At 41.1% G+C, this 16,379-nt stretch overlaps 1 protein-coding gene across 5 annotated transcripts; it reads right to left on the reverse strand.

Moving 5' to 3' along the window:
• Nucleotides 1-448: 448 nt before the first annotated feature.
• rrp8 (ribosomal RNA processing 8) lies at nt 449-15,652 on the reverse strand. Of its 5 annotated transcripts, none has more exons than XM_059029742.1 (8): nt 15,383-15,652; nt 13,019-13,134; nt 12,522-12,780; nt 11,085-12,054; nt 10,192-10,321; nt 9,995-10,101; nt 1,792-1,888; nt 449-1,163 (listed from the first exon to the last, which is right to left on the reverse strand). In XM_059029742.1, the coding sequence occupies exons 1-8, from the start codon at nt 15,402-15,404 to the stop codon at nt 1,050-1,052; spliced, it is 1,815 nt and encodes a 604-aa protein (XP_058885725.1). In that variant the 5' UTR covers nt 15,405-15,652; the 3' UTR covers nt 449-1,049. The 5 variants fall into 5 exon arrangements, with proteins under 5 accessions (XP_058885725.1, XP_033864045.3, XP_058885728.1 ...); XM_034008154.3 differs by having other exon boundaries at nt 11,085-12,069; nt 15,383-15,647; XM_059029745.1 differs by lacking the exon at nt 15,383-15,652 and adding an exon at nt 14,217-15,320 and having other exon boundaries at nt 11,085-12,069.
• Between the last annotated feature and the right edge of the window lie 727 nt (nt 15,653-16,379).

Genomic DNA, 16,379 nt, shown 5'->3' on the forward strand with positions numbered 1-16,379 from the left:
ACACTGCCACTGGTTCAGCTGCGCTGCTGCTGTGGTAAACAGGAAGGCTTTGCCCGGAGCTGAGGTGATCTGGAGGTTCAGATTGGCTGGGGGGCGTGCCTGGGGAGCTGAGCGGGAGGTTCCGATTGGGCTGTCGCACATTTTGTTGGCGATTTTAATACACGCATCACTATAATGTACTCCAATTTAAGACGCAGGCCATTTTTGAGAAGAAAAAATTGGTTTAAAAAGTGCGCCTTAAATTCGAAGGAATACGGTATGTGGATATTTGCTGGATATTATTAGCAGTGGGCAGTTCCAGTTATTAATTCCTGCTCTCCATTTTCTGACTGACTGTACAAACTCACTGAAACAAAGACACGTTCTCTTTTAACCTTGATGTTTTTTTCAACAGTATAGCTCTCATTGCTCACAATAACTATACTGAATTAGTTCCAACACCTGGCAATTCTAGGGAGTCAAATCTTTTATTACAATTTTGCAGAATCAGTACAATTATAAATAACTTTAAAACACGAAGAACAAAAAGGCTACACTCCTCATCTCTGGTTGTCATACAGACTAGGCCAGTTGGCCACTAGACTTGCTGAATCCTATTAATCTGTTATGTTTCTACATATGTATGATGCTGCACCAAAATGCATTTCACAAACCCTGTAAAAGGAGTTTCATCACAAAATCCCTACCTCGACATGCCAAAATATACATGCTGTTGCTAAACAAAAAAGAAAAACGAGAGAGGAACTGAGCCATTTACTTACATAATGAAGCAGGCAGCAGTCGGCAGAATTTTAGTATAACCCGTTTATTGTGATTTGCAGCGAAGGAATCAATAACTCCCCTCCCCCTCTATTTTATTTGTATATATTTTTTATTTTTTTGCTGATAGTCTGCTTTTGCTTTCAGATTCAGAACAGGCTTTTACACAAGCTCCCTTGCAAACACAATTAGCAGCTCGTTGTCCATATATCTTTCCATTTCCTCGAGCCCTCTTCTCCTAACTCCATGTTTGTTGTTTGCTATCACTGATTTATCTGGCTTTCCATTCCTCAGCGCTTCTTGTAGACGCAGGGCTTTAGCTCCAGCCCAGTCTGCCTACTCGTCCCTCGAGGGCTCCCGGCCTTCATGAACTCGAAGGTGTAGAAGTGACTGTTTTCTGTGTCCTGAAGAGAAAGCAGGACACAAGGGACGTTAAAAAACAACTTCTATAAATGCTGCATCATTTTCAATACATAATGAGCTTTTAAAATGCATTCCCTGAAACATTTTCAAATACAAATCTAACTCTAAAGCCTAAACACACTGGTAGACTGTAGACATAGTAATTCGTATATATAGTTGGATCTGGAGAGGTAAAATTGCAGTTTTCCTTGGTTACTATATCATGATTTTCCATAGGCCACAAAAAAGGAAAGGTTTAAGTGTTTTTTTTTTAAACCAGATTTATACCAGTGACTCAGAATTGAGTGGATAAGATTGTTATCATTATAATGTTTTAAAACTGTTCCCTTTCAAGCATGAAATGCTATCCATTACCGACTGGGATATACCTCCATGTAGCCCGAATTACCCAAGCACTTGTCAAAGCTGCTTGACACAGGCCCCTCTGCAGAGGCACCAAGACCCTGCCCCTGAGGGGATACAGTGCCATGCGCACGAGGGCACAGCCTTGTTCCTATTTTGCCCCTTTTGAAAAACAAGGGGATAAAATAGGGGTCTTTTTAGTTGGTAGCTTCAAATTTAATTCATAGATTTTTTTTAATAGCCCCTTAAATCTGTAACACTATTTACCTTACTAAGTAGCTTGAACCCCAATGATGCCAGAGCGCTGATGAAGTTGCGAACATTCTCAAACCTGCTGGCTACCTCAGCAATCTTCAGCACACCCCTGCAGGAGAAAAAAACGATTTAGTCTTACTCAAAGAGAAAACCGAATTGGTTAAATTATACAGAAAAATAATAAATTTCATGATTACAATTTTTTTTCACCCATGTCAAAATCTCAATACCTTGCTCAAGCCTACTTTCACTTTTGGGAACCTCACTTGTGCTCTATTGATATAATACTAACAAGATAGGATTTGGTTTAAAGATACTGTATAGCACGATTCGCACGGGAGTAAAAAGCAGGTGTCCTCACAGAGTTGATCAAAAGTAGTGGACGTCTAGTAACCCAGACATGGATTTGTTTTCATCAAACAGGAAACAGGCTGAACAGGAGGGGACAGCAACAGCTGCCCCTGAGGCTGGACATCAGTACGTACCTCTGATGCTTGCAATTGCTGTACTAGCTACATGTTAGAGGTTACGTCCCCACCAGTTTAATTGAATCTTAATTCTATAATAAGTAACACCACAGAGGGCCACTTTCATTTTTCACATTTTATTATTTAAAAGCAGAGAACTCAACAGTTTCAACACTGACAGCAACATAGATTTGTTTGTGGAATGGAACGGTATCATTGAACTCCCGACCATACTATAACAACAAAAATGAGAGGGGGAAATGAAAATCTTATATCCTGAATTAAAAAATGATTATTAGTTTCCCCAGTGTTGATGGCACAAACACAAAAAATATTATCACTGATTACCAATTTTAATCCAGATAGAAACACAGATGTGACCTGTGTGTGCTGAACTATATATTCCATGTCTCCCTATTCAATGCAATGGAACGGTCACAAGTCACTGCCTAGCAATGACATCAGGCAGCAGTGACATCAAACAGTTATCTTTTGGGTTCAATTTCTGTAAAATTAGGACCCCCCAAAAAATATGAAAACCCCATTGCACATCTACACCCCTGTGACTGTGTATGCCGAGCGTGGTTCCTTAAATCGACTATACTTTTTGAGATACAGGTGCATAAATAAGCATCTTAATCATTAAAAAAAAAAAAATAGGTGTTTTTTTACACCAGTCTGTATCTCAAAAACTATTCAACCAAATGCTACCCCGTTCACAGGGTTTGTTGAGCCTGCCAATCCGATCAAAGATCATTTTCATGCATATTGGTGGGGTTCTATCCCCGTTTTGAGCTGGTTGTAAAATAGACTTCAACCCCTTGCTGCCGACACTCTTTAAAATGGATCTTTTTTGATCGATGACAAATCATGTCATATCTCAGCCATCCAACCAGCAATCTTGTTTTTTGTTTGTGTGAGTCGTAGCCATGACTACGGGCCGTGTCACCATACCATTGGTTTAGAGCTAGGGTGGGAGGGACGTATAATATTTTGATTACTCAAACTCAACCTCTCTAAATCTGACCTCCTTTTCTTTCCCTCCTCTGGTACTCTCCCGCCTGGACCACTGCAACTCCCTCCTGGCTGGCCTCCCTGCGTCCGCCACCCGTCCGCTCCAGCTCATCCAGAACTCTGCTGCCCGCCTGGTGTTCTCTCTGCCTCGCTTCGCCCACGCTACTCCACTACTCCGCTCGCTCCACTGGCTCCCGATCACCGCTCGCATCCAGTTCAAGACTCTTGTACTAGCCTACAGATGCCTTGACCAGACTGCACCCAGCTACCTCCAGACCCTCATCTCTCCCTACACCCCCACTCGACCTCTCCGCTCCGCCTGCACTAAAGACTAGCTCTACCTCCGCTACGCTCCCCTGCCTCCAGAGCCCGCTCCTTCTCCACCCTTGCTCCGCAGTGGTGGAATGACCTTCCTACAGATGTCAGGACTGCCCAGTCCCTGACCACATTCCGGCGCCTCCTTAAGACTCACCTCTTCAAAGAGCACCTGTAGAACTCCTCTGTTTGTATCCTGGGACACTATCACCCTTTATGTAAATGTGCTTTATTTTGCTCTTATCTGCCCCTATTTTACTGCATTTAATCCTGTACTTCAGAATACTGTAATCTGCCAAGTGTTTAACCTGCAGTACTTTGTATTTAATCATACCCTGATGTAACTATCACTATTATCTGCTGTATTATTGAATTGTGGTTTGTCACACTTATACTTTGCTTGAACAAAAGTTATTGTATTTCTTGCTCTTATTGTATTACCTGTATTGTAACACTTGAAATGTATTTCCTTACGATTGTAAGTCGCCCTGGATAAGGGCGTCTGCTAAGAAATAAATAATAATAATAATAATACAAGGATCAGTCACTGCCGGCGCCATTACGACTGAGTGCACAGCAGACTAGAAGATCTGAATCTTCGGTTCTACAATTGCAAGAGTGCTAATCAACACATCATATAAACAGCAAGTACTTGAAATAAGTAGTGGGTTTTTTTTTTGTTTGTTTGTTTTATTTAAAAACGTTACATTCATTTTTTTTTCTTTCCACTGTGTGGTGTGTGTGCTTGCTGAGCTGTTATTTTCTTAGTTAGTTTTATTTATATATGTTGTTATTTTAGATTTTTTTTTTCTTTTTTGAACTTGTTTCTCCTCAGGAGATTGACTGGGGCAAATAATACCACATGTGATACCTAACTAGATATCGAATATTTATTAGCTATGTATTTTATTATTTGTTTACTTTTCCTATGTTTTAGGACAAATATTCATTATTTAGCTGTAGGTGTTATTATTATTATTTAACTTTGTATTTTATTATAGTTTACTTTTACTTTGTGTGTGTGTAAAGTACAGACATTATTTAGCTTTAGCCATTATTATTATTTAGCTTTGTATTTAATTAGTTTACTTTTAATTTGTGTATGTGTGTGTAACAGGGAGAGATCTGGACTGGCCGTCTGACGCAGGCACGATGCTGCAGGGAGGGGGCGGCAGTCCCGTGGGGTCGGCCTGTCAGTCATGGCGGTGACACGGAGAGGTGGGGAGGAGGGTGTGTGCGCTTCCCCCTCTCTGAGTGGCTGGTAGGCGGGCTTTAATGGGATTGTTTGCCCTATAAAAATAATACTCTGCTGTTTCCTCAGGTCTGCCCTTTTAAAGAATACACTGAAATACGTACTGGGAAGTACGGGAGCCGGGACCGAGAGAGAACCGGAACCAAAAGAAAAACCGAACGAAGTACCGAAAAAGACAAAGAACGCAGAACTTAGCGGTAGTGGGGAATCCGTGGGCAGACCCCTTGTGTAGTGTAAGGGTAGGCTGAGGAGACAGCCAGAGTAGGACGGAGACCCGGGCCGTGCGGCTAGTGGCGGCTGGGGTAACGCTGCCGAGGTGCAGCACCTTTTCTTTTGTAGTTTTGTTACTGTGTTTTATTTTCCTGTTTTCTTTCACCTTTGGTTTTGGAATTATTGTTTGAGCACTTGAACCGTACCGTATTGGTATGTCCGTGGTTCTGTGTTACCATAGCTGGTACGCAGACCACGGTGCACAGCGCCCTCTGCGGGCTGAAAATAAAAAAGTACACCCAGCATAATAAAACTGGGCACCTGTGCGGTGCTTCAAGTACATCTGCTGTTTCTTGTGTGTCAGTCATTATTTAGCTGTAGCCAGTATTATTTAGCTATGTATTTTATCATTAGTTATTTTATTATTATTTTTAATTTACTTTGTCTGTGTGTGTGAAAATAGACAGACAAATCATTACTACTACTATTTATTATTATTATTATTATTATTATTATTATTATTATTATTATTATTAATTGGTATTTATTTTAACGTTTAGTGTGTATGCCAGGATATGAATGGAGACAAAAATCAGTTCCAGCATCTGATTCAGTCACTGAAGAGGAGGAGAGGGAGATCCTCCTCATGGAGGACCACGAAGGCATGGACGCCGTGGAGGAGGACCTCCTTGAGTAAGAGCTGCTGCTGCAGGAGGATGAGGTGGATGATCTGGAGGAGCCCCAGCCCAGCCCAGCACTTCAACTGCAGGGAAAGTGTACAACACAACAGTACACATCGGTATCCTGTTCTGCAAGTGTTTTTCTTTCCCCCAATTTCTCTTTACAGCTGTTCCTGTTCCCTCCTACTTTTTGCATGTACCTGACCTCTGGACACACTTCTTACTAATTGCTTATTTTTTGGTGGTTAGCTTCTCTTTTACAGCTCCTGCACCTGCGTATCGTTTTATGAAGAAACGTTGTCACTGCATGCCTACCTCTGTACCTTCTGTACCTTCTGTTTCCTCTAGGATGTAATGTTTACACTGGTGGTCGTGATGGTTGTGTTACAGACTTGGCAAAAAGAGTGGTTTTAGAATTAGTAGAACCATTAGTTGGCCAGGGTTACAACGTTTGGTTCGATAAATTTTACACATCTCCAACACTATTGATGGAACTAAATCGACTCGGCTTCAATGCACGCGGCACATGTAACACCAACCGGCGAAATTTTCATGCAGTAATGAAGGGTTATAAAACCTGGGAACATAGGAGCAAGCATGGAGATATGCAATGGCGTAGAATAGAGGAGGGAAACATTTGAGCTCTTCAGTGGAGGGACACCCGGACAGTTACTTGCCTCTCATCTTTCCACAGCGCTAACCACTCGACCAAGGTATCAAGGCTGGTTTGGAAAGATGGTTTGGAAAGATAGTTTGGAAGAGAAAGGTAGTGCCCCAGCCAGCCACCATGCATGATTATAACCAATTTATGGATGGGGTTGATAAGTCTGACCAAAGAATTGTCATTGACCACATTTTAATGAGTCCATGAGTGGTGGAAAACTCTTTTCTTCCACTTTTTAGACATCACGATTCTTAATAGTTTTCTGCTGTTCCAGGACTGGAAACGTAGTTATCCAGAAGCTGGAAATTCGTCACAATTGGCTAATTATACACACCTTAAATTTCAGATAAAACCTGTGACACCAGCTAGGGTGTATAAATACAGATGATTGCGTTCCAGCCTCAACACCCTCTCGTCTTTCACTCTCTCCACGAGCCGGGACTGACCCGCTCTAGTAAGAATTGCTGGCTTTGCTACCGCAGAGATAGAAAAGAACAAAAGTCCTGGATTGTTTGCATGGCACCAGAATGCAACAGAAAGACGCTTTGCCTACTTGAAATCTGAACCGTTTCCAAATTTGGCACTCACCCCAAGGTGATTCTTTCCATTAGAAACAAAAAAAAGTAGGCCTTCATACAAGTCAACAGGGTGCTTGTTGTTCGGTTTCATCATCATGCTATCCTTATTGCATGTTGCCTTACAGTTTTCTTGTAGCCTCGCTGTTTTCTTATTGCATGTTTAGTCTTTCATCTTTCTGTAAAGACCATTTATTGTAAATAGTTTACTGACCATTACTTGTATAAAATGTATAAAACGGTACTTGTTGTTGTAAAATATAAATGTTTTGCAATAAAAGGTTTTCAGTCTGCTTTTATTTATTCTAGTTTTGAAAATAAAAATGTTCATATCAAAGTTTTGTCTAAGACTTTATTTTACCAATATTCGTAGCTTTTTAAAATAATAATAAAAAAAAACTATTTTTACGTTACTTGTGTGCTGTTTCTTATTTTTATACTAATAAAGATAATTGTATCTCAAACAGGGTAATGTTTCCAATCTCAATTTTTGAAAAGTCTTAGGTCTGGTCTGCATTTGCCATTGAGGTTGATTTTTCTAAAATGCTATGTTTTGTAAAACCTTGTCTAGCTCAGGAACTGTACAAGATATTTCAATTCTGATTTCAGATTTCAAGTCCTTGGAAAATTGCACAGCTCAGAGTTTTTTTTATATAAAACTTTGAAAGAGACTGAAATCAGCAGTTTTTATAAATATTTTTTATTTAATAAAAAAGCAGTAGGGATTCAAGGAAATGCATGCACATGGATTAGGGAGTGGTTAACATGTAGAAAACAGAAAGTACTGATTAGAGGAGAAACCTCGAAATGGAGTGAGGTAACCAGTGGTGTACCACAGGGATCAGTATTAGGTCCTCTGCTATTCCTAACCTACGTTAATGATTTAGATTCTGGTATAGTAAGCAAACTAGATGCTGATAAAAGCCTAGTGTATTAATACAAAAATAATTTTTAAAAAAGTAAAACGTCAAGAAATAACAAAGACAAACGCACAATTAATGCATGTTAAAATTAATCTCGAAAGAAATTAACACGTTAATCGCAGAAGTTAACTGCGATTAATTGATAGCCCGAATTGTTCGCATTTATTTATTTAATGCAGTTACCTGGAGACATGTCCCAGGAATCATTAAATAAAGGCTTGGCGATCCGGACTAGATATGTGATGAAAAATTCAAAAAAAGCTATATTTGTATTTTAACTTTTTTGGTTTTAATACACTATTTTTTTTTTTGTTCTCAGCGCCCTTTTAGCGGTCTTAACATGAGTGCATAACACATAGCACTTACTGAAAAGAGCATCTGTTGGATATGTAGTTTTTAGAGCCTTGCTAGCAATGGACTACAATCCCAGGGACACACAGTGATAAAAACATTAATCTGAGCTGACAAAAATGTCTGATCAGTTTTTGAGGTTGTGAAAGCATTGGTCACACACATGCACCTAAAACTACACTGAACAAAAATATAACACGCAACATGTAAAGTGTTGGTCCCATGTTTCATGAGCTGAAATAAGATCCCAGAAATTTTCCACACACACAAAAAGCTTATTTCTCTCAAATTTTGTGCACAAATTTGTTTACATCCCTGTTAGTGAGCATTTCTCCTTTGCCAAGATAATCCATCCACCTGACAGGTGTGGCATGTCAAGAAGCTGATTAAACAGCATGATCATTACACAGGTGAACCTTTTGCTGGGGACAATAAAAGGCCACAAAAAATGTGCAGTTTTGTCACACAACACAATGCCACAGATGTCTCAAGTTTTGAGGGAGTGTGCAATTGGCATGCTGACTGCAGGAATGTCCACCAGAGCTGTTGCCAGAGAATTGAATGTTCATTTCTCTACCATAAGCCACCTCCAACGTCGTTTTAGAGAATTTGGCAGTACATCAAACCGACCTCACAACCGCAGACCACGTGTAACCATGCCAGCCCAGGACCTCCACATCCGGCTTCTTCACCTGCGGGATCGTCTGAGACCAGCCACTCGGACAGCTGATGAAACTGTGGGTTTGCACAACCGAAGAATTTCTGCACAAACTGTCAGAAACCTTCTCAGGGAAGCTCATCTGCGTGCTCGTCGTCCTCACCAGGGTCTTGACCTGACTGCAGTTTGGCGTCGTAACCGACTTCAGTGGGCAAATGCTCACCTTCGATGGCCACTGGCACGCTGGAGAAGTGTGCTCTTCACGGATGAATCCCGGTTTCAACTGTACCGTGTATGGCGTTGTGTGGGCGAGCTGATGTCAACGTTGTGAACAGAGTGCCCCATGGTGGCGGTCGGGTTATGGTATGGGCAGGCATAAGCTACGGACAACCAACACAATTGCATTTTATCGATGGCAATTTGAATGCACACAGATACCGTGACGAGATCCTGAGGCCCATTGTCGTGCCATTCATCCGCCGCCATCACCTCATGTTTCAGCATGATAATGCGCGGCCCCATGTCGCAAGGATCTGTACACAATTCCTGGAAACTGAAAATGTCCCAGTTCTTCCATGGCCTGCATACTCACCAGACATGTCACCCATTGAGCATGTCTGGGATGCTCTGGATCGACGTGTATGACAGCGTGTTCCAGTTCCCATCAATATCCAGCAACTTCGCACAGCCATTGAAGAGGAGTGGGTCAACAATCCACAGGCCACAATCAACAGCCTGATCAACTCTATGCAAAGGAGATGTGCCGCGCTGCATGAAGCAAATGGTGGTCACACCAGATACTGACTGGTTTTCTGATCCACAACCCTTCCTTTTTTTAAGGTATCTGTGACCAACAGATGCATATCTGTATTCCCAGTCATGTGAAATCCATAGATTAGGGCCTAATGAATTTATTTCAATTGACTGATTTCCTTATATGAACTGTAACTCAGTAAAATCTTTGAAATTGTTGCATGTTGCGTTTATATTTTTGTTCAGTGTAAATTGATGGTCGCACTAACAACTTTTTTGGTCGCATATGAAACCAAATTGGACGTACTGTAGAGCCCTGTCTGTGTACTTAATGGTTCATCTGAAAATCTTACCTCGTCACCAGGACTCTGTTTGCCTCCACCAGGAAGTCATACAGGTTGGTCCCCATCAGAGAAAGACAGAACACGGCTATATCCACTGAGCCATCAGGAAGAGGGACCTGGGGTTAAGAGGGGGGCAACTGTGTGAGAGATAAGCAATGCATACTAGAAACACAAGCACACACCAATACATTGAACTGGATACGTACATTGGCCATATCACAGACAGTGACAAGGTTGTTGACAGGTGCCAGGTCGAAGGAATACACTTTGTTCTTTACGCTGCGTGCAATCTTACAGTCACCACAGCCAAAATCTGCTACTACCAGAGAGGGGGGCCTGCAGGACAAAGATAACCCAGAAAAATACTGACAACCTTATTGATGCACTTTAAAACAGGTTCTCACTAAGACTGTACATTGTTCCTGTACATCTGATCTGTAATAAAGTATTTGAGATTGAAACACTAAATAACTTTTACTGAAATCAAATGTTGAATGGCTGCTGAAGAGTTGCATTGGGTAAGGCCTTAATAACGATTGCTTTCCTTTCAGTTTACTGGAATTTGGGTTAGCATTAAGCAATACAAACATCACAAGGTCTTCGATGTGTACTTAGATCAGACCCTTATCAATACACTACAAAAGAAGCAACCTTAATCCTTGATTTAAACTCAGAGAAAATAATTGTGTATGTTGTCAGACGTACACGTCTGAAATTGCTCGGTACAAATGTTAAACTATGACTTAACAGAATTATCTAAGTGCTTATTAAAAGAGGAGAAACATTTCAGTAAAATCACAAGGCAGTTCAAAATCAAGAAAATAAGAAAATAATTACAATACATACCTCGATACCAGGGCTGCAGAATGTTTGCACCACGCACACAATATGGGTCAAAGGATTTGGTCCAGAGCCAAAGATGATTACACTGTTCAATACTTGAACTTTCTTTAGCCTAATTTAGTACGACATCATGCTTTAAAATTAAAATGCATGTGTTTCTTTTTAAACTGCACATTTGAGACCAAGTAGCTAGGAAGTGCAAAACAGGTACAACATGGAATTATTTTGTTTGCTAGAAGAACTTTAAATCACTTACTTGCTGCGGATGTAGCTGATGATTGAGTCAACTGGATTGTGCGGCCAGCGTGTCACTTGTGCAGTGAAGCCACGATGGTAGATCTCGAAGGATGTGTGGTCCTCGTGGAACAGCTTGCAAGCCTCCTGGCTGGAGGAAGTGTAGAGCTGCTCATTGATGTAGCGGAACCGTGCCGATTCTAATCGCTGCTCCATCCTAGCTCGCAGGGCAGCAGAGCGGTCTGGCAGGGGGGCAGGGGGGCTCTTTTCTTCCTCTGCACAAGCCTGAGATTCACCCATCCCTATGCCTTCTGCCTCCTCCTTCTCCGACGGTCTCATGTCAGACTCTGTGGCCTGGGACCCCAGAACCTGCCGCAATTTTTCTCTCTGCCTGTTTATGACATGCTTTTTTCTATAGCTTGAAGCCTTCCCCCCCTCCTCCTCACAGTCAGTCACAGTGTTTGCATGTATCTGAGGTTTTTCTGTTGCAGCCTTGGTTCTGTTTGAATCCCAGGTTTCAACGTGCTGGGTTTGGGGTTCAACTGTCTTTCCTTTCAAATTCCTCCCTTTGACTGTTGCCTTCTTAACTGTCGAATGTCTGCTGTTCTTCTCCTTCAGATTGAAATCTATCACCCCAGTGTACACTTCCTTCTGGGTTTTGTTTTGCCCAAGGCATTTATTATTCTGCTGCCCATTTCTGCTTTCTAAATCTAAGAGTTTATTGCTTGTTTCTCCCTCATTGCTGTGTTTGTCACTTACTAGTGTATCTGTGCTCCTTGTAGCAGCTGGGGTTTCGCTTATCTGTCCATTTTGTTTATATTTGTTTTTATTCTTTCTTTTGTTCTTTAACTTGTTCTTCCATTGCTTACGATGCAATCTAATCTCTTCGCTCTTCTCCTTCTTCCCTTGTTTCTTGAAAGACTGCAAATCTTCAATTGTTGAGCATTTGTCCTTGCCTGTTTCCAGAAGTCTCTTCTCTCCAGCCTGCTGCCCTGTTTTACCATTACCTAAGAACACAGCACTTGTGTTAGACACCTGGGCCAGGTTGTTAGTTCTCAGTAATTAAAAAAAAAAACACTTTAACAAAGCAATCGTAATAGAAATCATGTGACTAAACTAGAGAAGCTTTTAACCAATTGCACAATTGGATACACTCAACTACATAACTTTCAATCACATACATTCTCTGCCATGCTTGTAAATACAAAGAGAGATTGAGCCTATTCAGCATAACATGAAGCACAAAATGCACAGAACTTTGGCCAGCCCTTTCAAACAACCATAAAAAGTGAAATGTCAGTTTTGTGATAATATTATTAGTGATCTCAGCAGGATAAACCAGCATCACCCAATTCAAAATGAAGACTACAGAAAAATATGTCTTGCAAGAAAGATCATATTCTAATGAGTACAGAAAGTTGTATTACATTTTATTTAAGTAATGAGAAAATAAACTCACTCTTTATTCTCTTTTGCTTCCTCTCCACTGAAACCCCACCCCCCTTCTCCTGGAGGTTCTCACTGGAGCACCCCTGCTCTGCACTCTCTGCATGTTTGCAGACCTTCTTTCTCCTCTTCTTGGTGGCTGTCTGGGGGGTCTCCTCTGCCTCGCTGTCAGTTGAACCCGAACCTGGTGCTGTGTTCCAGTCCAGGACCGAGCCGAGCGCTTGCAGTGTCCGCAGGAGACTCTTCTTCCTAGCCAGTCCCTCTTTTGGAACCTGCAGAGGAAACAAGGTAGTTAGATTTATTTTCAGTGTTTTTAAACACAAATACACTTATTTGCGGGGCTTTTGAACTAAGTTGCTGTTAATTTGGTCCAGTAATGGAATATAATTTCAAGCTTCTATTTATAGAAAGCTACAGGTTAAGGAATTAACATACTTGTATCAACATGCACTTTAAAATTCCAGGAAATAATGAAATGCTGTAGAAATGTCTACATTTGGCTCAACTCACGGATGTCATCTTGTTGCGCGACTTCCCTTCTTGTTGGGACACAGTCTGTGTCAACATCTGCGCAGTAAAGTCATCGTTCCACTCCTCGTCAGCAAACATGATGGCAGAAGGAAGGCCTGGAAACTAAAACAATGTCAGCCACAGAATGGAAGAGAGGTCCTGCCCCTGGGACAAGAGACTGCATAAAAAAAAAAAAAAAAAACCTGAATTAAACTCCAGAGCATATAGCCGCTCACCCCACTGGTTTCCTGTTTGAGATAAACTGGTACCCCATGAGCTATATTAAGCCCAGTAGATGGTCAAGACACTTGGTAAGGACAGTCATCATTCTAGTAGGGTCATCTAAACAGAATTGTCCTGCAGGGCTCTGTTTCTCTCATACATTAGTGTGCACTGAAGGTGTTTTGTACATGGCAGGAGTTGAGTACTTAAGGGCACTGTATTGGTACATGTTTGGTCGAGGGGACTCACTGCAGGCAGTCTGGGTTCCATCCCTGCAAAGGGTACATGTTTAAAAATAACTATTTCATTTGATTGATGTTAGAAGTGTTTGGGATAAATGTAGGGTGAGTTAAAATCAGTAGATTTGTATTTTTTTTGGGGGGGGGGGGGGCCGGGGGAAATATGTGCTCAAATAGTCTACGATTAACTTGAAAATTGTACATGGAATGGAATAAGAGTACATAAGCTTAACATTGACTTGTGTGTATGTGTGAGCTGGTATGTGCACCTGACAGTGCTATTGACTACTGGCAAAACAGATGTTACGGTGTACACCCTTGTGATGTCAATAGATCTTGCCGTTTAAATTAGCCTTGAGTATACTATTCAAAAACAAACAAATATCAGTGAAATAGTTTTTACAAAAACAACACATTCCAAAGTAACACACAAAGCAATTATTTTACAAAAATAATTTTAGGTAAAAAAAAAAGTCGTAAGAAAGACGGGTCAGGCTTTTAAAGGAGTTTAAAATTTAAATCTGCCTACCCCAATCGAAAAAAATGTTGAAGTACAATTTTACATTGGCCCGTCTTTCTCTGCATCAGGTAAGAGCGTGGCCTGTCTTTCTCCACTGATGCCATTTTACACAAATATTACAGTACCGGTATATTTAATTAAAAGTGCTAAACTATATATATATATATAGATACGACAGTATCTTTACACCGCTACATTGATTTTTACCGCCACTTACCTTACAAATAGAATTCTTCGTTTGAAAAAAAAAAAAAAAACTCAACCAAAATTGTATTTATGCTCTTACGCCTCAGAATTCGCACAGAACACACACGTTAAACAACTTCTGTCTCTGCACGTGTGTAGATAGGAAATAGAGTATGTGATTATATCAGTAATCAACATATTCGATTGCGCCATCTTTTGGTATGGGGTGAACCTACAATCCAGAACAATGGGTGCGTTCACGATACGCAGACTTTGCTAAGTCTGCGCAGATGCTGCGGAAAACCTGTCCAAATTCATCGTCTGCGTGAACTCAGCCGGAAAAGACGTCACCAGGTCACGCATCCACGGGGTTAAAAGTCTGCACAGCCGCACAGCTTCTCAAGAGGTACAGCGCTGAAGCAGTAGACGAGCGTTGGCTGACGAAGAAGTATGTAGGCAACCAGATACAATCCTCACTCCATGTGCTACTGCCACCTAGTCGGGGGTGTGAATCGCCTTCGAGTCATGTCAATAATTATCTTATGAATGATTTGTAATACAAAATGACTTGACTCTTTTTCAACACATTTATTATACTTTTCAAATATTCAGATATTTATTCTAAAGTTTTAAACATGTAAAAAATAAAATAAGCTAAACGGTTGAAATGAACCTTAAACTGCTCTTATTTTCAGCAGGTTAATTGGTTATTTATTGATGAAAGGCTGTCAGGGACAGGAAATAACCTACTTTGAATTAAGAAGAATAAATCAGCTTTAATAACAGGTAGTTGAAGTGAGATATGTGACCATATGTGCAAGTATTTGAACTATTTTTCTCCCAGATCAAAATGCAGTACTGTCTAACAACCCCTTTGTGAGGGGGGAGGGGGAATCATGCCCGTTATAATACTAATTAATTTGTCTCACATACGTTTATATTATCTCTTTATAGCAGTGACTGTTTCTTCTATACATTTTCTGATCATGCTGTAAATTATGAAGCTGGTGGGGCACAAAGGGAACTTCGATTGCATCTACTTCTGCGATTAGAATTTCTCTCAACACCTCCTCCATTTTGGTTCTGCTCAGGACTGTTCATCTACCAAAGCTGTCCACGCTCTGTCTGCACAGACCGTGACGTTACGCACAGACTCCCGTCTGCAATCTAGCCGGCAAAAATGTGTCGTGAACGTACCCGGTAATTCCTGACAGCACATTATTTGACCAAAGATCTTCTAGAATATAGACAAGATGGTCAACTCCCTTTATTTAACATTGGAACTTCCGTCCTTGCCGAAGCGGTTCATCATGGGAAACCAAAGAGTTCCGGTAGCGATTTTCCCACATCTATATGTAAAATCTGCCTCATTTCCAATTCCAAACCTTCTCTTTTTAAAACGATTGTATTTTTAAACACGATCCACCTAGAGATTGATTTAGAGACATCCCTCCTTAACCCATACATGTTAGTATTTCTACGATCGGTGTTTTCATCTGGCCTGCCAAGAGCTCTTTATCGCCGAAGTGCTGTCAGAATTGCACTGACGTGCATATTCATGAGCAGACAAGACTGGGTCGTGGTTTGGTTGTGAAGGATAGACAACTAGTGCAGTACATACTGTAGCGTTTTCGTCAGGTTTATGAAGCAGGACTCACGGAGACAGTGTGGAATTCTCGGTCTCGAATTTTTATTTGAATAAACAGAGAATTCCTGTCATGGGCCGGAATTCACGCCACTAAAACAACAAACCCTTATTTATCCTCTAATGCTATCTCTCTCGCTTTCTCTCAAGTCGCTGTCACTCTCTCTCCCTCCCAGTCTCTCATCCACCACCTTATATAACCTCCCTTCATCTCCCGCCGCTGTCCGGCTCAACCAATCGACCCATGGTCTGCAGTCCCCCTTTTCCCGCAGCCAACTAACGGCGTGACCCGTTCCCCTTACAATACACATAACATAAAAGATAGACAAGACAAACGGGACAGACAACAAGTCCTGCAACAATACAATTGTCCGGGTCGTTACAATACTATGAGGCGCCGTTAGGGACATAATTCAAACTGACACCTCATACACTACACACTGACATTGCATGAGGTACACACTGAAATCTCATACACTACATAGAGAAATCGCATACACTACTGAAATCTTGAAATCGCATACACTACATGGTGAAATCTCATACACC

This window comes from Acipenser ruthenus, chromosome 9, assembly GCF_902713425.1.
Source record: "Acipenser ruthenus chromosome 9, fAciRut3.2 maternal haplotype, whole genome shotgun sequence".
Classification (NCBI taxonomy): Eukaryota; Metazoa; Chordata; class Actinopteri; order Acipenseriformes; family Acipenseridae; genus Acipenser; species Acipenser ruthenus.

Bases quoted from the DNA above. Each gene is read 5' to 3' on its own strand.
- rrp8 (XM_034008154.3), bottom strand. From the start codon at position 15,404: ATGTGCTGTCAGGAATTACCGG. The intron at 10,322-11,084 runs GTAAGTGATTTA...TTTGTCCTGCAG, and splicing joins ATCAGCTACATCCGCAGCAA to GCCCCCCTCTCTGGTAGTAG. The intron at 1,164-1,791 runs GTAAATAGTGTT...CTTTCTCTTCAG, and splicing joins GGTTCAAGCTACTTAGTAAG to GACACAGAAAACAGTCACTT.